We start from the raw sequence: 17,827 nt of genomic DNA, 5'->3' as shown, positions 1-17,827 counted from the left end.
TCCAGTGGTTTATGGCTGAAAAAAGGGAAACGGTATTCAGGTTCAGAACCAATGTTATTTATCTAACGATGCACATGTAGGTAAGTAGGTAGTAGCATTGTTAAATGGTACCCCAGCTCAATAGTGTAGCTGGGTAGATAGTAGCGTTGTTAAATGGTACCCCAGCTCAATAGTATAGCTGGGTAGGTAGACGCGTTGTTAAATGGTACCCCAGCTCAGTAGTGTAGCTGGGTAGGTAGTAGTGTTGTTGAATGGTACCCCAGCTCAATAGTAGCCATACAATTGGCAGACCAGTGAAGGACACTTTTTACAATTTTGATCCATTCATATTTTAGAATACTGATATGAAATCCATTTCTTGCAACAAACCTGGTCATATCATAACCTAAAATGCAATAAAAACTTCAAACACTAATAAATTAACTTGACAACAGGCATCCAATATTACTATTGAAATTTACTCTAAACATTAGACTTTGGACCAGTGATGGCCAACTACATCTGTTGAATGAATTTATACCTATCAGACTTGTAACAAATTTGTGTAAATAAAAGTATTACAAACTTTCTCACTTAAAATTTTACACAAATGTATTGTGAAAGTGCACGTTTTCTCTGTAACAAATCATTTTCCTCGAAAAAACCCAGTCATTGTGCATGCACTTAAGACCATGACAGTTTGCACAAGTGGGTCACTAAGGGTAATGCAATTTTTTTAAACACAATAAAACATTCTACGAAAATATTATCTTCTGTTTAGAACACGATTTTGTATTCAAGCAGTAATACGTGATCACTTGTCATCCATCCCATTCTTCCATTAACATATATTCACAGACTGTTTCAAAGTCAATTCATATAATCCCTAATGGGACTTTTTGGGAGAGAATCTGTGAATAGGAAGATGATTCTAAAATTATATATGATACAAACACATGCATGGAAACAAAAATTATTGACATTTATATAAAACGTAATATTTATTGTTAATTTTGGAAGTGTTTGTATTTTGCATATTTTTATGAGATCCATTTTTCTTGTCAGGCTATCCGAGTTAAGAGCTATTTACTCTTGGCATGTATTTCTTTTCTTTTGAAAATTACAGATTAGTTGTGATGCAACATGTGTGATCATGTAATAATTACTCTCCATCACTGGACTGACGCAAGTATTCTGCCCACCAAAAGTAAAGTTAAAACAAACACACTGAATATTCAATACTCACTTTAACTAGTCTAGGTGTATATAACTTTTGTTGAATTATCGTAAAGTCCACGCATTCTTTCCTCAATCCAATTGCTATTTTGCATCACTCATATTCTTTACAAATGTCTCAAGTGGCATTAAATTTTCCTTTTTCTGATTGGTCATATTTTGAAGTTTAAAAAGACCCAACTGCTCTAAGAAGTTACATCCACAAGTCAACCATTTTCTTTAAAAGTACAGGCTGGTCTGCGACCTGAATTTATTTTTCAATATAATGAATCTCTGAGGCAACGTTTCAAACATTAAATAACCTGTTTTTCTTGGAAATGGATCTTCTGTATTTTTTATAATTAAATAAAGGAGAAAGTAGACAGCTCTTTGATGAACAAATTCTTATGCAGCAGTCTTTCTTTTTAAAATATTCGCCATTTTTTTTGAGTGGAATTAAAGAGATAAGAATATAAATTACAAATGCAAATTTTATTGCTTTATTTTTATTTAACATAACGGAAATGTGTAATCCATATAGTCAAGTACAAGATGTAATTCAGTACAAAAAGGGAAACGATTACACCAAAAGTGTAATGGTTGGGATATATGCTGATCAAAAGTGTACTGGTTGTGATGTATGATGACCATAAGTGTAATGGTTGTGATGTACGATGACCAAAAGTGTAATGGTTGTGATGTACGATGACCAAAAGTGTAATGATTGTGATGTATGATGACCATAAGTGTAATGGTTGTGATGTACGATGACCAAAAGTGTAATGATTGTGATGTACGATGACCATAAGTGTAATGGTTGTGATGTACGATGACCAAAAGTGTAATGATTGTGATGTACGATGACCAAAAGTGTAATGATTGTGATGTATGATGACCATAAGTGTAATGGTTGTGATGTACGATGACCAAAAGTGTAATGATTGTGATGTATGATGACCATAAGTGAATTGGTTGTGATGTACGATGACCAAAAGTGTAATGATTGTGATGTATGATGACCATAAGTGTAATGGTTGTGATGTACAATGACCATAAGTGTAATGGTTGTGATGTATGATGACCAAAAGTGTAATGGTTGTGATGTACGATGACCAAAAGTGTAATGGTTGTGATGTATGATGACCATAAGTGTAATGGTTGTGATGTACGATGACCAAAAGTGTAATGATTGTGATGTACGATGACCAAGTGTAATGATTGTGATGTATGATGACCATAAGTGTAATGGTTGTGATGTACGATGACCAAAAGTGTAATGATTGTGATGTACGATGACCATAAGTGTAATGGTTGTGATGTACGATGACCAAAAGTGTAATGATTGTGATGTACGATGACCAAAAGTGTAATGGTTGTGATGTACGATGACCAAAAGTGTAATGGTTGTGATGTACGATGACCATAAGTGTAATGGTTGTGATGTACGATGACCAAAAATGTAATGATTGTGATGTACGATGACCATAAGTGTAATGGTTGTGATGTACGATGACCAAAAGTGTAATGATTGTGATGTACGATGACCATAAGTGTAATGGTTGTGATGTACAATGACCATAAGTGTAATGGTTGTGATGTACGATGACCAAAAGTGTAATGGTTGTGATGTACGATGACCAAAAGTGTAATGGTTGTGATGTACAATGACCATAAGTGTAATGATTGTGATGTACGATGACCAAAAGTGTAATGATTGTGATGTACGATGACCATAAGTGTAATGATTGGGATGAATGCTGATCAAAAGCAAAAGATCACGAAACCTATTCTGCTATAGTCAAGCAGAGCTAACTAAACCAATTGACACAGAAGAGTTCACCGTGTCGTGTGTGGACTCGTGGCCATGATATTGACTATTCTGCTTTTGATACAACTTACCAATTGAAAAATAATTGCTACTTTCCTTAAATGAAGGTCCTCTCGAATATCTACTGCGAAATGTATTTCTGATTGGAACAGATTTCAGAATTTTAAAGATTAAAAGTCTAGTGTATCTGTTATTGTTCATCATCGTGTGGCTATTACCCAGGGGTAAAGCAAATAAGTATTTGGGGGTTCAAGAAAAAGATGATAAAAGGACTATTTAATATACAGTTTATTAGGATGATAATATACTAAATGGGTGAGAAGTACAGTATTACTATATGCTGTCACAATTTGGAAGAAAAAAAAAGAATAAAAAATTTCTTATATATCTGAATAGTTTTTAGTCGGAAACCATCTTGTATCCTGAATTGAGAAATATGCCTCGATTCCAGTCAACTGATTTTGACAAGGACAAGATCAAATATTAATCTGGAAATCTTTTTCTGATCATGGCACTTGAAACAATGCAAAATACACATAATGTATAACTTCAGTAAGCAGATCCTTATGTTATACTGTCAAAAGTTAAGCACATCTACAATGAAAAATAAGGTCTTCCTTCAGAGAGTTTAAGAGACTTGGAGTATTTTTTCATATGCAGGTGTACTGTGATACATGAATCCTATCTACTGTAATCCATCCAACTTTCAACTTTTAATATCAGAGTACTTTGTGCAAGTCGTTCAATGATGTAGTGAAAAGTTTAAACAGTATACTTTAATTGTTCCTAAGACCTTATTAACTGTAAATACACAAAACATCAAGATGAAACTTTGAACATGCATACACAAAATTAGTGTATAATTTGCAGCTAAACGGCATGTAAGAACTCCACAATTCAACTACATTTTAAAAAGACAATTATGTGCCTAACAATATTTTAGGTGTTTCTTAAAAAGTAAAATAGTTATTACCAGTAATGCTGGTAGGATACTATGGTTGGTAAGCAAAAATAAAATACCAATCAATACGTGTAATAGCACAAGCAAGCAAACACTTTACTGTCAGAATGCAGTATGTGGAACTGCCTAAATATGCATGAACAATAGTTATTGCATTCATATAACCAACCTGTCCTATTCTAAACATATTTTAAAACTGACCCAATCATTTCATAAAAAATCACCGACAGCTGATAATATATCAATGTTATTAATTAACAAACATTGATCGTGTAAAATCTGTGTAGTCATATGCATCTAGTATTTGCCGACCCGTTCGGTCCACATATGGTTGCATTCGGTTGATACAGTAGTCTGCTTGTTCCTTGGTAAGGTTCTGAAAAAAGATATAATGGATAAATATATGTATGAAGGGTAACAATGTGCTAAATGTTACCATATCATGGCAACCTGTAAAAATGTATTAAATTTACCTTATCAAAGCCACCTGCAACAATATACTAAATGTATTGTATTCATGTACAGCTTCATTTACCTAACCTCTATAATTAATATTTTTACAAAGAACCAATAGAATTATAACTGATAATCTTATCTGCACAAATTAGGATTAATTTGGTAATTTTAACTGTAGCTGCATCTGACTTGGTTCACTAGTACAGACTGTTATTACAGTAATAAAAATGAACGTTTTTTTATGTTGCTGGTACTTCTATTACTCATCCTGGCTGGTTTGATTAGGTAATAAAGTAGTAAATAATTTTCAGTATGGACAAACTGGAATTCTTCAGTGGAAAAAAGAAACTCAATTGTTGCAAGGATTTAAAAAAACATTGCACATTTACTGTGAATTCAACATTTTCTGTGGGATGCCAAATTCCAGAGTAGCTGCAAACTATGAAAATCAAGATCCAACCAATAACATCCTTCTGTGCAAACAACTGAATCGTTTCTTCAATTAAAATATTTAATTACTGATCAGAATGTCATTCCTGACATAGCCATAAAATTTGCCGCTCATCAAAATGAAATCACAGCAAGTACTAACTACTACTCAGTAATTTAGTACAAAAGCATCTTTAATAAACCATGTACTAAGTACGTTTATTCTGAAGAAATAAATATATCAGTTTTGACTAGCATAAACAAGTAAAGATTTCTATAACAAATTCTGAACAGAAAACTTACAGCATACAGTTCTTGTGCTGTAATATATGGCTTTTCACCCGATGTGAGAGCCCTGAAGGCTTGTTCTATCTCAGAGCTGGACTGCACATTTTCTGTTTCTCTACTGATCATGAAAGCCATGTACTCTTGTAATGAAACATGACCATCCCTGGAAAAAAGAATTTGAAAAAATACTTAGTTTATCACTTCTAACTAGACATTAAAATATTATATGCAAAACTATTGTTGAAGAACAAATTGAGAATGTAACATTCATCAGCAAAAAATTGTCATGAAAGCTTAATCTAGTTTTATCAACATATAAGTACAAAAAAGCCTACCATATTTAACTTTCCTGCAATAATTTTTTTTCTTTCCCTTAATTGTGATAACAAGGTTTTTGTCAAAAGAAAACACAGCTAGAAGAATTAAAATGTCAACAAAAATGATCAAGAGTCCCAAGTGGACATCATATTGCTCACCTATTTACCAAGTCTTATTGAAATAGAAGACAAATATTGTCTCTGGTGAGGAATTAAGTTCAGTTAATTTTTAACACCATACCCATAACATGAACTCATTGGCCGTATTATGCATGTAGCAGGGGTATAAAAACAATTATCTCAGATGTTTTTGGCCAGGCACGGAAGTGACAAACTACAAGACATGCAGATTCACTTTCAATGAACCTGAATATTGACAACAGATGGGTTGAAAAGGGTAACGCTCTATGTCGTATCTCTCACCCTTGGTGGGGAATGAGGAGTTTAAGATCTAGAAGTGTTGGTGCAACATACTCGTATAACTAAAGCTATTAGCAATGAGTGCAATAAAAGGGCTCCCACTCATTACAATTTGCTCAGCAGGGAATTAAACTTAGAAACTTTGTAGAAATAAAAATGAGTGTATCCACCAAAATGTGCTACATATTACCAAAATGATGATGTAAAATGCTGACTATTAAACTCGTTCAAGAATATGACAATAAAGCATGAACTTTACTTAAAATTCTACAACTTCTTGTATTGTTTGGATGACACAAAGTTCTAAAAGATGAAACACCACTCCAATAACTCATCAACTGTATCCTTATAATCAATCACATAAAATGAACACATCTAAAAATGAAATTAATCTGACAATTAATAGATTTAAAGATGCATGCCAAATTTCATTCTGTCTCCAGTGTAGTTGTAAAGAAATGGTAATCTTGCTTAACAGTTCAACTAAATCACAATACAGAAAGCCAGAAATCAAATTCATCTAAGATTTTGTCAAGATACCACTGCACAGAACTTTGGCTTGAAATTCAACAATCCTTGGTAAAGCTGTGCTGTGAAAACTAAAGTTTAGGATGATAATCAGAGAAGAATTTTTTGTTGTAAATGATGCCATCAAAACGATGCCAACTGATTTCATCCATAGTCTCAACAATACAAAGGTGAATGCAAAATCTGACTGCAACTGAACAGTTCTTAGTCAAGTCAAATTGCAGGAACCTAGTTAGAAGAAAAGGTAATCAGAGGTCACTATTCCTGTAAATGGCATGCAGGAATCCAAACTAAAGGTTTCATCAACATGAAGCTGCATGACAAAATTTGTTTAAAATCTAAGATTCCTCAGTATAGTCAAGCAGAAGCCAAACTTGGAAGGAAGAATGCTCAGGGGCCATAATAACTTCTGTAAAGAAGTAATGGAACTCTGGGAATCAAACTTATTCAAGGTCTCATCAATATAATGCTGCATGTTAAATTTGGCTGGAACCCAACACTCTTTGACTAAATTATACTGCATATAGCAAAGATGACAGGATGTGCAATCAAGGGCCATAACTCGATTAAATCGAGTCATGGAATGCTAGAACTCTTTCCAAGTCTGATCACTGGTTACTAAGTCTAGTTGAAATACAACTATTACTAGCAAAGATACCGGGAAAAAAACAAAGTGATGACATACCAATATGATTACTTTCTGTCTCTCTGACTTCACTGATCACAGTTTAATCAAATTTACACATTATTTTCACTCATAAATCTTTACACATCTCCACAATGACCTTCCTCAGCCAAAGCCCTATCACCTAAAATCCTTCTATTGTATGAACTTGCCTGAACTACCTTTTACTAATGGGTGGCAGTTGCAAGATGACTTCTCCTTATTCAAGCCTGCTTATGCCTCAGACACTGTCAAAGAATTCATTCTTTTTCTTTAATTTTTTAAAATATGGTTCACACAGTCCATATGAAGGAACTGAACATCTCCAAAAATTATGGTAACTGTATCCAGTTTGTATCTCTGCTCCCCTCATCTCATTTACTGACTCACCTATTGGGGTCAACCATATCGAGGATGGCTTGGAACTCTGGATCTACCTGTCCTTCATCCACGACCGGCAGATCGTAACCCAGGGCTCGCAAACATGATTTGAACTCCTGGTGATCCAGTTTGCCTGATTTATCTTTGTCAAAATGCCTGAATAAACAAGAAAATATGATTAACGTTGAGACATCCACAAATTATCCAAATAATTCACATAAACCTCTTCTTTGGTATGAAATTAGATCAGCACTATCATTTTTAGAAAAGTGAGAAATATGTATTATTTCACTAACTAGAGGTGCAAATACAAGAATTTCTGACACTTCTCTCCATTCAAATGACTATTTTTAAAATACTGTGGTTTCATTTGTGAAGTAAACTAATCATATACTATTTCCCCTTACAATTGTTTTCTTCAGCAGTATACAAGATATTTTGATGCATTTCTTTTACAACAATAAACAGCAACACAAAGCTTTTTAAAGGCTATTTTTATTTGGATTATCAACCTTCTGATCAAAAACGTTACTCCTTTAGCAAAACTAGTTTTTTGTGTGCATGTTTTGGTTTTTAATAGACTGATCAATTTTGAAGGAAAAAACCTTTTTTTATATAATTTTTTTATAGATAAATTGAATAGTCTCATTAACCTAATGCAAGCCATTCCCATCAAGATTGTCAAATTACTGAGTGCAAATCTTTTACCCTAATTCATTTATAGTAATGTTTGATTACAGGATATTGGTGACACAGAGATGTAGCAATTTATTAATCTGAAAAGACATGAATAGGAATTTACATATTCATATATGAAAATATGAAGACTGAAGATTGAAACAATTTGTGCCTATGCACCAGCAAAAGGCAATTAATGTTCCAATAAAATTATGGACAAAACCTCCATCATAGTATTTCTGGAAAACAACATCCAAAGGTTGACCTACTCACTCACTGCTTACACAGAATAAAATGGCGCTTATAAAATATGGGTTACCCATAAGCTAGACCCATTATATGTTGGTAGTTACCATCATTTTTACTTTATAAATCATTATCTTTTCTTTTCAATCACAAAGGTGAATACAAATTTAGCAAAGAACAAGTTCATTCTTTAAATCTAAAAACTGTAAGCTTGCTAATATTTTGTGAACAATAAAAAGATTTTGAGTAAGTTATATAATTTCCATCACTATATCATGTAAGCATAATAACAGATAAAGAGAAGTGGATTACAGTGACAGATGTCAGAACAGCAGAAAAAGAGATGTAGACTGATATCAGATTGTCAATATCGTGTACTTGAACATCATGCTGAACTCACATTGATAAACGGAAATAGGACAGATTGTCAATAGGACTTGAACATCACACTGAACTCACATTGATAAACAGAAATATGACAGACAGTCAATATGACTTGAACATCATTCTGAACTCTATTAGAAAAATGGCTTAATATGACTGTGTCAATATCATTTACCTGAACGTCATTTATAACATTTATAGATAAAAGGAAATGGTTTAATAAACCATTGTATAAATGTTGCTAACTGAAACATCAAGATGAAGTCTGAAGATGCAGGAAATCAATTTAATGTGTGTCAGTATAACTTACTTAAACATCATGCTGAACTCCCTCAGGGCATCTTCTGATACACCACTCTTGTTCCTGTAATATATATTAGAACAGTCAGTTTTAACTTAAATTTAATTGTATGTTGACACACAATAAGCTCCATCAAGTTGTTAGATGTGCTCTACATAGTTTTTTCTTTTAAATAAAAGATTATGTTTTGGGTCAAAAAAAGATTCTTGAGGAAAATACAACCTTGGATGGCCAAACAGTGAGTTAATAGGTACAAGCAAAAACAAATCTTAATTTTATGAGAACTCAAAGAATTGATTTACACAGCTTAAATATATAACATCTTAATTATCTCACTATGACCTCCCAAATTATTAAACAGTGCCATTGTTTTGATCACAAATATTTCAAGAGATTTCACCAAACGTGTATTTAGGGGCCCTGAGTGGCCGAGTGGTCTAAAGCACTCTTCGTTACGGATCACTGTCATCTCCCCTCTGTCTGCGGCGGTTCAAGTCTAAGATTCAGCCAATGTGGGTATCTGAGAAAGCTTGCCAGTAGCTTCTCATGGGTCGGTGGTTCTTTCCAGGGTTTTGCCAGGTTCTTCCTCCACCATTAATACTGGCTGCCATGTATAGCCTATCATGTGCTGGAAAATGGCGTTAAACCCCACAACAACAACAACAACAACCAAACGTGTATTTACTTTACAACTTACGTGAAGCCATGACATGAGACTACACATGTTAAGTTTCAAAAGTATGAAATGGGTGTGCGAAACATAGGATGTATGTCATTACTTGATAAAAACTGACCTGGCTTGTATCTGTTGTTCAAGGTTGTGCTGCATTCTCATTCCTAGCTGGTCCAACTGGTCCCATTGCTGTGCAAGACCCACGGTGCTGTGCTCTGTGTAACGATTATCAAGGATCAGACGTTCCTCCATTGCAGCACCAAGGTCCTCAATGCGCTTCAACTGACCCTTTTGAGCTCGCACCTCAGCCGCCTTTTTCTGTGAACCAGAATAATTTGTCAGTAACTATATTCAGTCTATTATAGTATTAACCAAATTTGTTTCTGATCAAAGTCAAAATTTTGAATCTGCAGCAATATCATTTAAAAAACATTATTATCATGACTTGTTTAGGTAAAATGTACACCTATCCCTCGAGAATTCAAGGACAGCAGGGTCCAAAAACGTACACTGCAGTCTTAACATGGGTGCAAGTTACCTAGGACCTATGAAAAATTCAGGTTTGGATATCAACATTGAGAATGGGTGGAAAACTAGTTTCATAATCATGTTAGATATAATCGTCAACATGCAGCATTTTCTAATTGAAATTGTTCACTTTTCTTATAAATTATCTTGATTTTGGTGTTGACCAATCTCTAAAAAAATTACTCCAAGTGGTGTCACCACACATCACATGTGTACCAGCAAAAACACTGTGTATTACATCACTGCTTTTTTATGTGAATGTGGATATATTCTAGTGTTTTTGTTGATTCACAAGAAAAAGACATTTGTTTCATGAAACAAGATAAAAACACTTTAAAAAGAAAAAATGTTTATTAGTACAATATTAATGCTGTTATTTCATTGCAATAAGTATAAAATTTCTACTCATCCTTCAGCAAACCTCTGAGTGCCATTTCGGGCATTTCAAATTCACTACAAACTTTGGAACTCGCTTTGCCATAATGAACCCAATCTGCGAAACAGCTTTTCATACCTTTTACTTGGTTCTCTTGCCATCACTGATCACATTTGAGAATGAATCAAACAGACCCCAGATACTTTAAATATTGTATAATAATATATCCAAGTGTTCAAATGGTCAACAGAAATGAGTAGATTTGATTGACATAGGACTAAGACTGCTAGCTCTTCCATTGATAGGACTTACATACCTTGCACTTTTCTTTCTTTCTACCCTGTTTTATTTGACCTGATACAAAATATGTATTTAATGTAATGATACAAAGCTTGTCTACTTTAATTGTGGCAATGTAGCAAACAACTTTCGGTAAGAGATATAACAGTGACAATGGGTTAGATTGAAATGCTTATGGATATAGCCGTGATGGTTGATGAACACTTTTCCCATTTGAATACACAATGGCACTGAGACCAAATTAAAAAATAAAACTAAAACAAAAATTTCACTTGATAAAATGTATTTATTTAGTATTTGTCACTTAAGATATCCCCACCAGCAGTCATTACTAACATTTATCAAAATTTTATCACACATTGATATTTACAACGTACTGTGAATTTTTTCCAATAAAGAATATTTAACTAAAGCTTCCTATTCAAAGTTGTTAATTTGATGATGTTGATTCAGAAAACAGAAAACTAAACCCAGAACCTAGAAGAAAAAAAATAAAACCAATTCTGGGCTAGATAACTATAATCATCAACTAGACACCTTAACAAAGCTGACAACATGTCATCATTGTTGCATAAAATGATACCTATATCTCATCCTTCACTGGCAACACAACAGTTATTGTGAAGTTCATGTGCCATTCTGATTTGTGACAACAGCACACCGCACAAAACTCAATCAACTAGAACCCACTAGGAAATGTCAGTTACAAACCTTTGTTGCCTCAAGCTGATCTTCCAATGTTCCAGAACCTTCCATCATGGCTGCCCTGTAAACAGTAATAAACCAAAATTAGAAAAACATAGCAATGCATAGTGGCATGTAAAAACATAGCAATGCATAGTGGCATGTAAAAATATAGCAATGCATAGTGGCATGTAAAAATATAGCAATGTATAGTGGCATGTAAAAATATACAAAGTTTTATCATACAGTGAACATAAAAAAACCTCAATAAGTTGGCTATTGTTGTGAAGGTATCTATAGGCAGGGGCTGAAAACACTTTATCTATATTCCCTGTTAGGCAAGTCCAAAAGATTTTTACTTGCCAAGAGTAACTCTTTCTCAACCAGCCATTACATAAATATAAAGTTGATAATGTTAATGGCCTAAATTTGATCATATGAAAGGTTGCTTTCCTGAACTTATTCTGTGGCACTTCTAATAGCAATTATAAGTAATAAGTAACTGAGATCAATCACTCTGGGAGGCATTTATTAATACTGAAGACTAAAGACAAAGCATTGGTAAGAGGCTGATTACAAGAGTCTTTCAAAGGAAATGATGTTCAACTGGGCAAAAAGAACCTCCAGAAATTCATGACAAGACCATTTCTTCTTTTAACTGTCAAGTATTGAAATCAGCTCTGATATTCTTCAGCAAATCGAAAGATTTTGAAATTAGCTGCTTTGGTAAACATACTGTAAGTCAGCTTGGCACCATTTTCATTTCACATAAAGCAGACATCATTACATGTTTTCCAGTAAAATAATAAGTCTTGTGGTAAAAACCTCATGTCAGTACATCTTTCCGTTCAAGTTGAGTCGTGATATTAAGATTTTTAAAATGGCTGCCATCATGGCCATATTGAATGTCAAATCAGCACCATTTTTTTTATAAGACCAGCAAGACATCTTAAGAAGTGTTTTCAGTAAAAATTAAACCATATCGATAAAATCATCCACTCAGGATGAACAGCAATAATAAGAATTTCAAAATGCCTTCTGTAACTGCGATATTGGATATCAGATGAATATTTTCACTTGAGACCAACTAGACATCGTAAGAGGTCTTTCAGTGAAAACCCTGCACTGAAATGACCATCCATTCTTGAGTAGCAATAACAAGAATTTTCATCATGGCCTCTGTGATGGCCACATTGAATGTCCCAACAGCAACCAATTTCATTTAGGACCAACTAGACCATGGGAGTGTTCAGGAGGATTAGCGATAACAAACTTGTGCTAATGAACAAATGAATAAATCATGATGGACAACAGACTATCCCATAAGCTGATATGCTATATGCCTGATGAAAAACAAAACTTCAGTAGATGGTACTGACTCACAATGAACAATATTTGGCAATATTCTTGATGAAACATGCTTTTCTTTAAAGGGAAACAATGTTCTGCCCTAAATCTAAAATTTGCCCCATCCAGTGAGCAAATGGAAATTTCACTCAACTGCCAGAAATGTTCACTTTCAAATTTGGGTTGGGCAAGTGAATTCTCAACCCATGATAAAGCCTTCTGCCCAATCCTACTGGAGAAATGTTAACCTATCTTTACATATAAAATACTATTACTATTATTATCAGAAAAACCTATTGGCTGCTACAAACATTACATTTTAAAATGAAATACAGATAGGTTAAACTACACAAGCAACATTTTAAATATTTTTTTATATAGAAGAATGGTTAATATAGTAAACCTCTCTATTTTGAAACTTTTTTTTATATTCATAGATTTCCAAATTATGTACTAAAATTGTTACCTAACTGAAAAAGTTAGAGGCAAAATAGATTTAATTCCTCCTTAAAATTGTTGTAATAGTAAGAACTGTTCATCTTATTGTTTTTATATATATATATATATATATATATATATATATATATATATATATATATATATATATGTATATGTATACATTTAGTAATGTTTTACAACACCAAATAAAAAAAAAATTCAGGTGGGGGGGAATCTGATAATTACATGCAACATAATGTGATACACCCCTTCAAATGTCTAGTATTTTTTGTTAGTAATATCAAAACAGAATGCAAGGGGCTGAACTTAAAAGGTAGCTGGAGAGCAAGACCTCCAATGAAATCTTTACAGTAGCAATGGGCATTTAGTAGGTGAAGGCCTCCCTTCCTAGTGGTCACTTTATCGCCAACACAGTACTGTCTTCAGACTCACTCAAAATACCATGGATAAAAGCGCAACACTATTAACTCTTTAGTCAGGAAATCATTCGTTTTTATCAATCACTAATTGCAGGACTGCAGCACAACATGCTAAATTCCACACAATTCCATTATCTTCACTCAAAATAAGAATTTTAGCAACTCGAAGATGACTGATCATACTCAATATTATTGACAGAAGTTAAAATATCTCTTATTTCATGCAATGACAATTTGAACACGTGTTGAGCCTTGGGGCAAGACAGCTGCTTCATGCACTTATTAGTTGAACATGGGTCGGGCAGAGACAAGATTTCAAGCTTTTACGATTTCAACAGATGTAAAGAGGGGCATGAAAGTTGCTTCATTTACACCATAAACATTCTGACATTGTTTCTTCTTAATACAAACGATGTGGAAAATAAATATTCACTATCAAAGCGTTAAAATGAGATACCTGTATACATGCAGCTGATGTACAAGTACCAAGATACATATATCTAAATATTGTACAGCACCATTAATACTTACTGCCAACAAACCTGTCTACACTCTTCTAGTACAAGCTTAATATAAGACATTTGGTTATTCAGCAAAATCTGAGGGGCAAAAAATGAATGTTAAAAAAGTATTCACTATCAAAATCACTCCAAATGCATTCAGAAATAAGGGACTATTCACAACACTGATTCTGGTAAAGAGCTATATTGTCTGCTCCTCAAAAACCATGCTAAGAAAGAGAAAACATTGACCCATCCAACAGCCACAGCCTGTGTGGAGAGAACCATGGGAAGATATGTAAATAAAAATGGTTACCATGGCATGATAATAAGGGACAAAGAAAAAGCATTGACAAGACATACTTTCAACATAAAATGGTGTGTTGTCTTTAAAGTTTCAAATACAAATACTAATCACTGTCAAGTGATTTAATATGCTACAAAGTATGTGGAAATAGTTTTCTAATGAAACTTTTATTTACATAAGGACGTTTTTCAAAGACAGCACAAGAAACTATTTAACTAAAGAAGAAATATATCTAACAATAGCATAAAAGTAAAAACATAAACTATACATAATTGTTTAGAATCTAACAGTTCAGTCTCGAGTGTTGACATACAAAATCAATTGCTTATACAACTGGACACTGCTTGTTTCCTTCCATCTACTCCAAATTACCACCAAAAAAACAATCTTCCATGCTGCTGCTTAGACTGGATAATAAAGGCATTACTGTATGCAGAATAGTGATTATGATGTAATATGCATCATGTTTAACAATGAACAAGTCTTGGTCTATTTTGGCTTTATTTAAGTTCCACTGTTATCCTATCTGAGTTTACTTTTGAGTCACTATGCAAAACTTGTTTCTGCAGATTCAGTCTTTCCTCATGTTATATTACACTTTTAAAAAACAACAAAAAACAAAGAATTGCTTCACCTGCTATAGGCACAGCAATTTTCTATCAGAAAACCTTGAGGATGTCTGTCAGAGAAGAGACTTAAGAAAATCAAAAGTAGATTAACATGAAAAAAGAAAAATGCCTATGATGACTGACCTGGTTTCTGTCAGCCAGGAGTGGAAGGCATTGGCAGCCTGAGCAAATTGTTTGCGAAGTTGATCATTCTCTTCCTGACGTTGTTGTTCCCTTGACAAGTCCCCATCACGTTCCTGATAATGACACAAAATGATATGAGCAAAAGCTTGCAAATGCATAAGTTCTAACATGCATGGTTATCTGTAATATTTTTAAGAAATGAACCTCTCTGTAATTTTGTCTGCATAATGGTTAAGACTGTCCAGCCCTTCTATGATGAAACAAGCCCAGGAGTTATATAGATAGATGGACAGGCAAAGAAACAGAAAAGACAGTATCTTCATGACTTTCTGCAGGTTAACCCAATTAATATTCTCAACAACTTCTATCACATGTATTGGCTTTTTCCTTACAGTCTTTAATTTCCACAGTGAACCAAGAATAAGGGAATAAACAGAAACAATTCTGGAGATGGATAAGGAAGAATTGTTTTGTTTTTTACCTTGATTATTTTCTGCAGGTTTCTCCAGGTGTCTTCAAGTGCCTCCATGGTAAACCAGGTGTAGGGGTTAGGGCCAACATTGAAGCTCTTTATCTGCTTGTCCAGGGCTGCCAGTTGGTTGAAGTCAGCCTGGGCTGCGCTCAGTGAAGCTTTGAATTGCTCATGGCTCTCACGCAGATGCTGAAATATGCATAAATCATTGGTGATACATTGCCAATTTTCAATGAAACAAGTCCATTCAGTTTTATACCCTAGTACATATTCAAACAGGCTTAATTTGCTAAATTAAAGTTGAACCATCAATTTAGAGTAGTAAAATCCAAAATAACTTTTTCTCTTTATTTATGATATGATGATGCTCCAAATTAATAAATCTTCCATGATTAACTCTGCACACAATTTCCTATAATATTTACTGAGTAAGATAACATTCTGATATTAAATGATTTTATTATGCAAATGTTAGCTTTAATGTACAAAATGCATGCATTTTACCAAGGACTCTTTTTCTTCAGCAGTATAACCACATTCAAGGTCCTCAAATCAACCTGAATGATATCCCCCTATTATGTTATCAAGGATTATTTTGGCGCTTTTGCAACAGTGTAACCACTATCAAGGTCCTCAAATCAACCTGAATAATATCCCCCTATTATGTTACCAAGGATTATTTTGGCGCTTTTGCAACAGTGTAACCACTATCAAGGTCCTCAAATCAACCTGAATGATATCCCCCTATTATGTTACCAAGGATTATTTTGGCGCTTTTGCAACAGTGTAACCACTATCAAGGTCCTCAAATCAACCCGAATGATCTCCCCCTATTATGTTATCAAGGATTATTTTGGCGCTTTTGCAACAGTGTAACCACTATCAAGGTCCTCAAATCAACCTGAATGATATCCCCCTATTATGTTATCAAGGATTATTTTGGCACTTTTACAACAGTGTAACCACTGTCAAGGTCCTCAAATCAACCTGAATGATATCCCCCTATTATGTTACCAAGGATTATTTTTAAATCAACCTGAATGTTATCCTCATATCATTTTACCAAGGACTCGTTTTTTTGCAGCAATTTTTTGGGACAGCAGTATAATCACTATCAAGGTCTTTAAATGAACCGGAATTATTTCCTGATTGAGATATCTTACTCTGATCTCCTCTACTGAGTTACAGCGGACTGGATCAGTCAGATCCTCCTCCGCATTCTCAAACCAGCTGTTGAAGGCCGATGCTTTCTTGGCAAAGGCAAGGTACAGGTCCTCAATCTGGCGGTACTGTTCCTGTAACCTCAGCAGCCTCTGTTTGCGTGCTTCCGAGTCAGCTAGCAGCTTTTGCCATCTGAAACAAGAAATTATGCATCTCAACATTATGTTCAAGTTCTGTATATAGATTCTTGTAGGGATTGCTTGATTCTGGTGAGTATTGACCAATGAAATGGACCTTCTGACCAGCTATGCTGTCCTGAAGAAATAAACTTTTGTACAGAAACCATCAATTTCTTATTGAACATATACCATGATCTACAGTTGTCTTGGTTACCGCAAAGTTTGGTAAAGGAACTTTCTCAAAACCAAAAGTTATTCTGCTAAACCTTTTTTCTCTTTTTTTTAATCTACAATAATCAATGATCTTTTGATCTGGGCTTCTTCCATACTTTAAATGAAAGCCTTTTACAAATTTTGATCAAGGTCTACTAAAGTTATTATGCAAAGCACATTTTTCTTCTTTCAGTCAGTGACTTTGATCTCTGACCACAAATCAATAGACTTCCTTCTTACCCAATATGTAAGTCATCTACAAACTTTGTTAAAGTTACATGAACATAAGCTGAAATTTGTGTGCAGAAACCATTTTTTCCGTCACTGTAACCCTTAATCATAAACCATTATTCAACCCTCAAATCAATAAACTTCTTTCTTT

At 34.0% G+C, this 17,827-nt stretch overlaps 1 protein-coding gene across 7 annotated transcripts in view; it reads right to left on the bottom strand.

Moving 5' to 3' along the window:
- Positions 1–3,295: 3,295 nt before the first annotated feature.
- The window catches only part of LOC149779168 (spectrin alpha chain-like), a 125,054-nt gene continuing 110,522 nt past the window's right edge, over positions 3,296–17,827 (bottom strand). For 5 of the 7 annotated variants that reach the window (XM_089939732.1, XM_089939737.1, XM_089939738.1 and 2 more), the window contains 10 exons: positions 17,056–17,245; positions 15,902–16,081; positions 15,421–15,533; positions 14,614–14,631; positions 11,664–11,718; positions 9,870–10,066; positions 9,085–9,138; positions 7,476–7,622; positions 5,172–5,319; positions 3,296–4,359 (listed from right to left, as the gene is read on the bottom strand). In XM_089939732.1, the coding sequence (XP_089795858.1) occupies positions 4,234–4,359; positions 5,172–5,319; positions 7,476–7,622; positions 9,085–9,138; positions 9,870–10,066; positions 11,664–11,718; positions 14,614–14,631; positions 15,421–15,533; positions 15,902–16,081; positions 17,056–17,245 (1,228 nt within the window). In that variant the 3' untranslated portion in view covers positions 3,296–4,233. The remainder of the gene's footprint in view (positions 4,360–5,171; positions 5,320–7,475; positions 7,623–9,084; positions 9,139–9,869; positions 10,067–11,663; positions 11,719–14,613; positions 14,632–15,420; positions 15,534–15,901; positions 16,082–17,055; positions 17,246–17,827) is intronic. The other 2 variants (XM_089939735.1, XM_089939739.1) reach the window with 1 other exon arrangement.

This window comes from Sinohyriopsis cumingii, chromosome 17 (genome assembly GCF_028554795.1).
Source record: "Sinohyriopsis cumingii isolate HCF-2022 chromosome 17, ASM2855479v2, whole genome shotgun sequence".
NCBI lineage: Eukaryota > Metazoa > Mollusca > Bivalvia > Unionida > Unionidae > Sinohyriopsis > Sinohyriopsis cumingii.
This window is presented reverse-complemented; position numbering and strand designations above follow the sequence as displayed.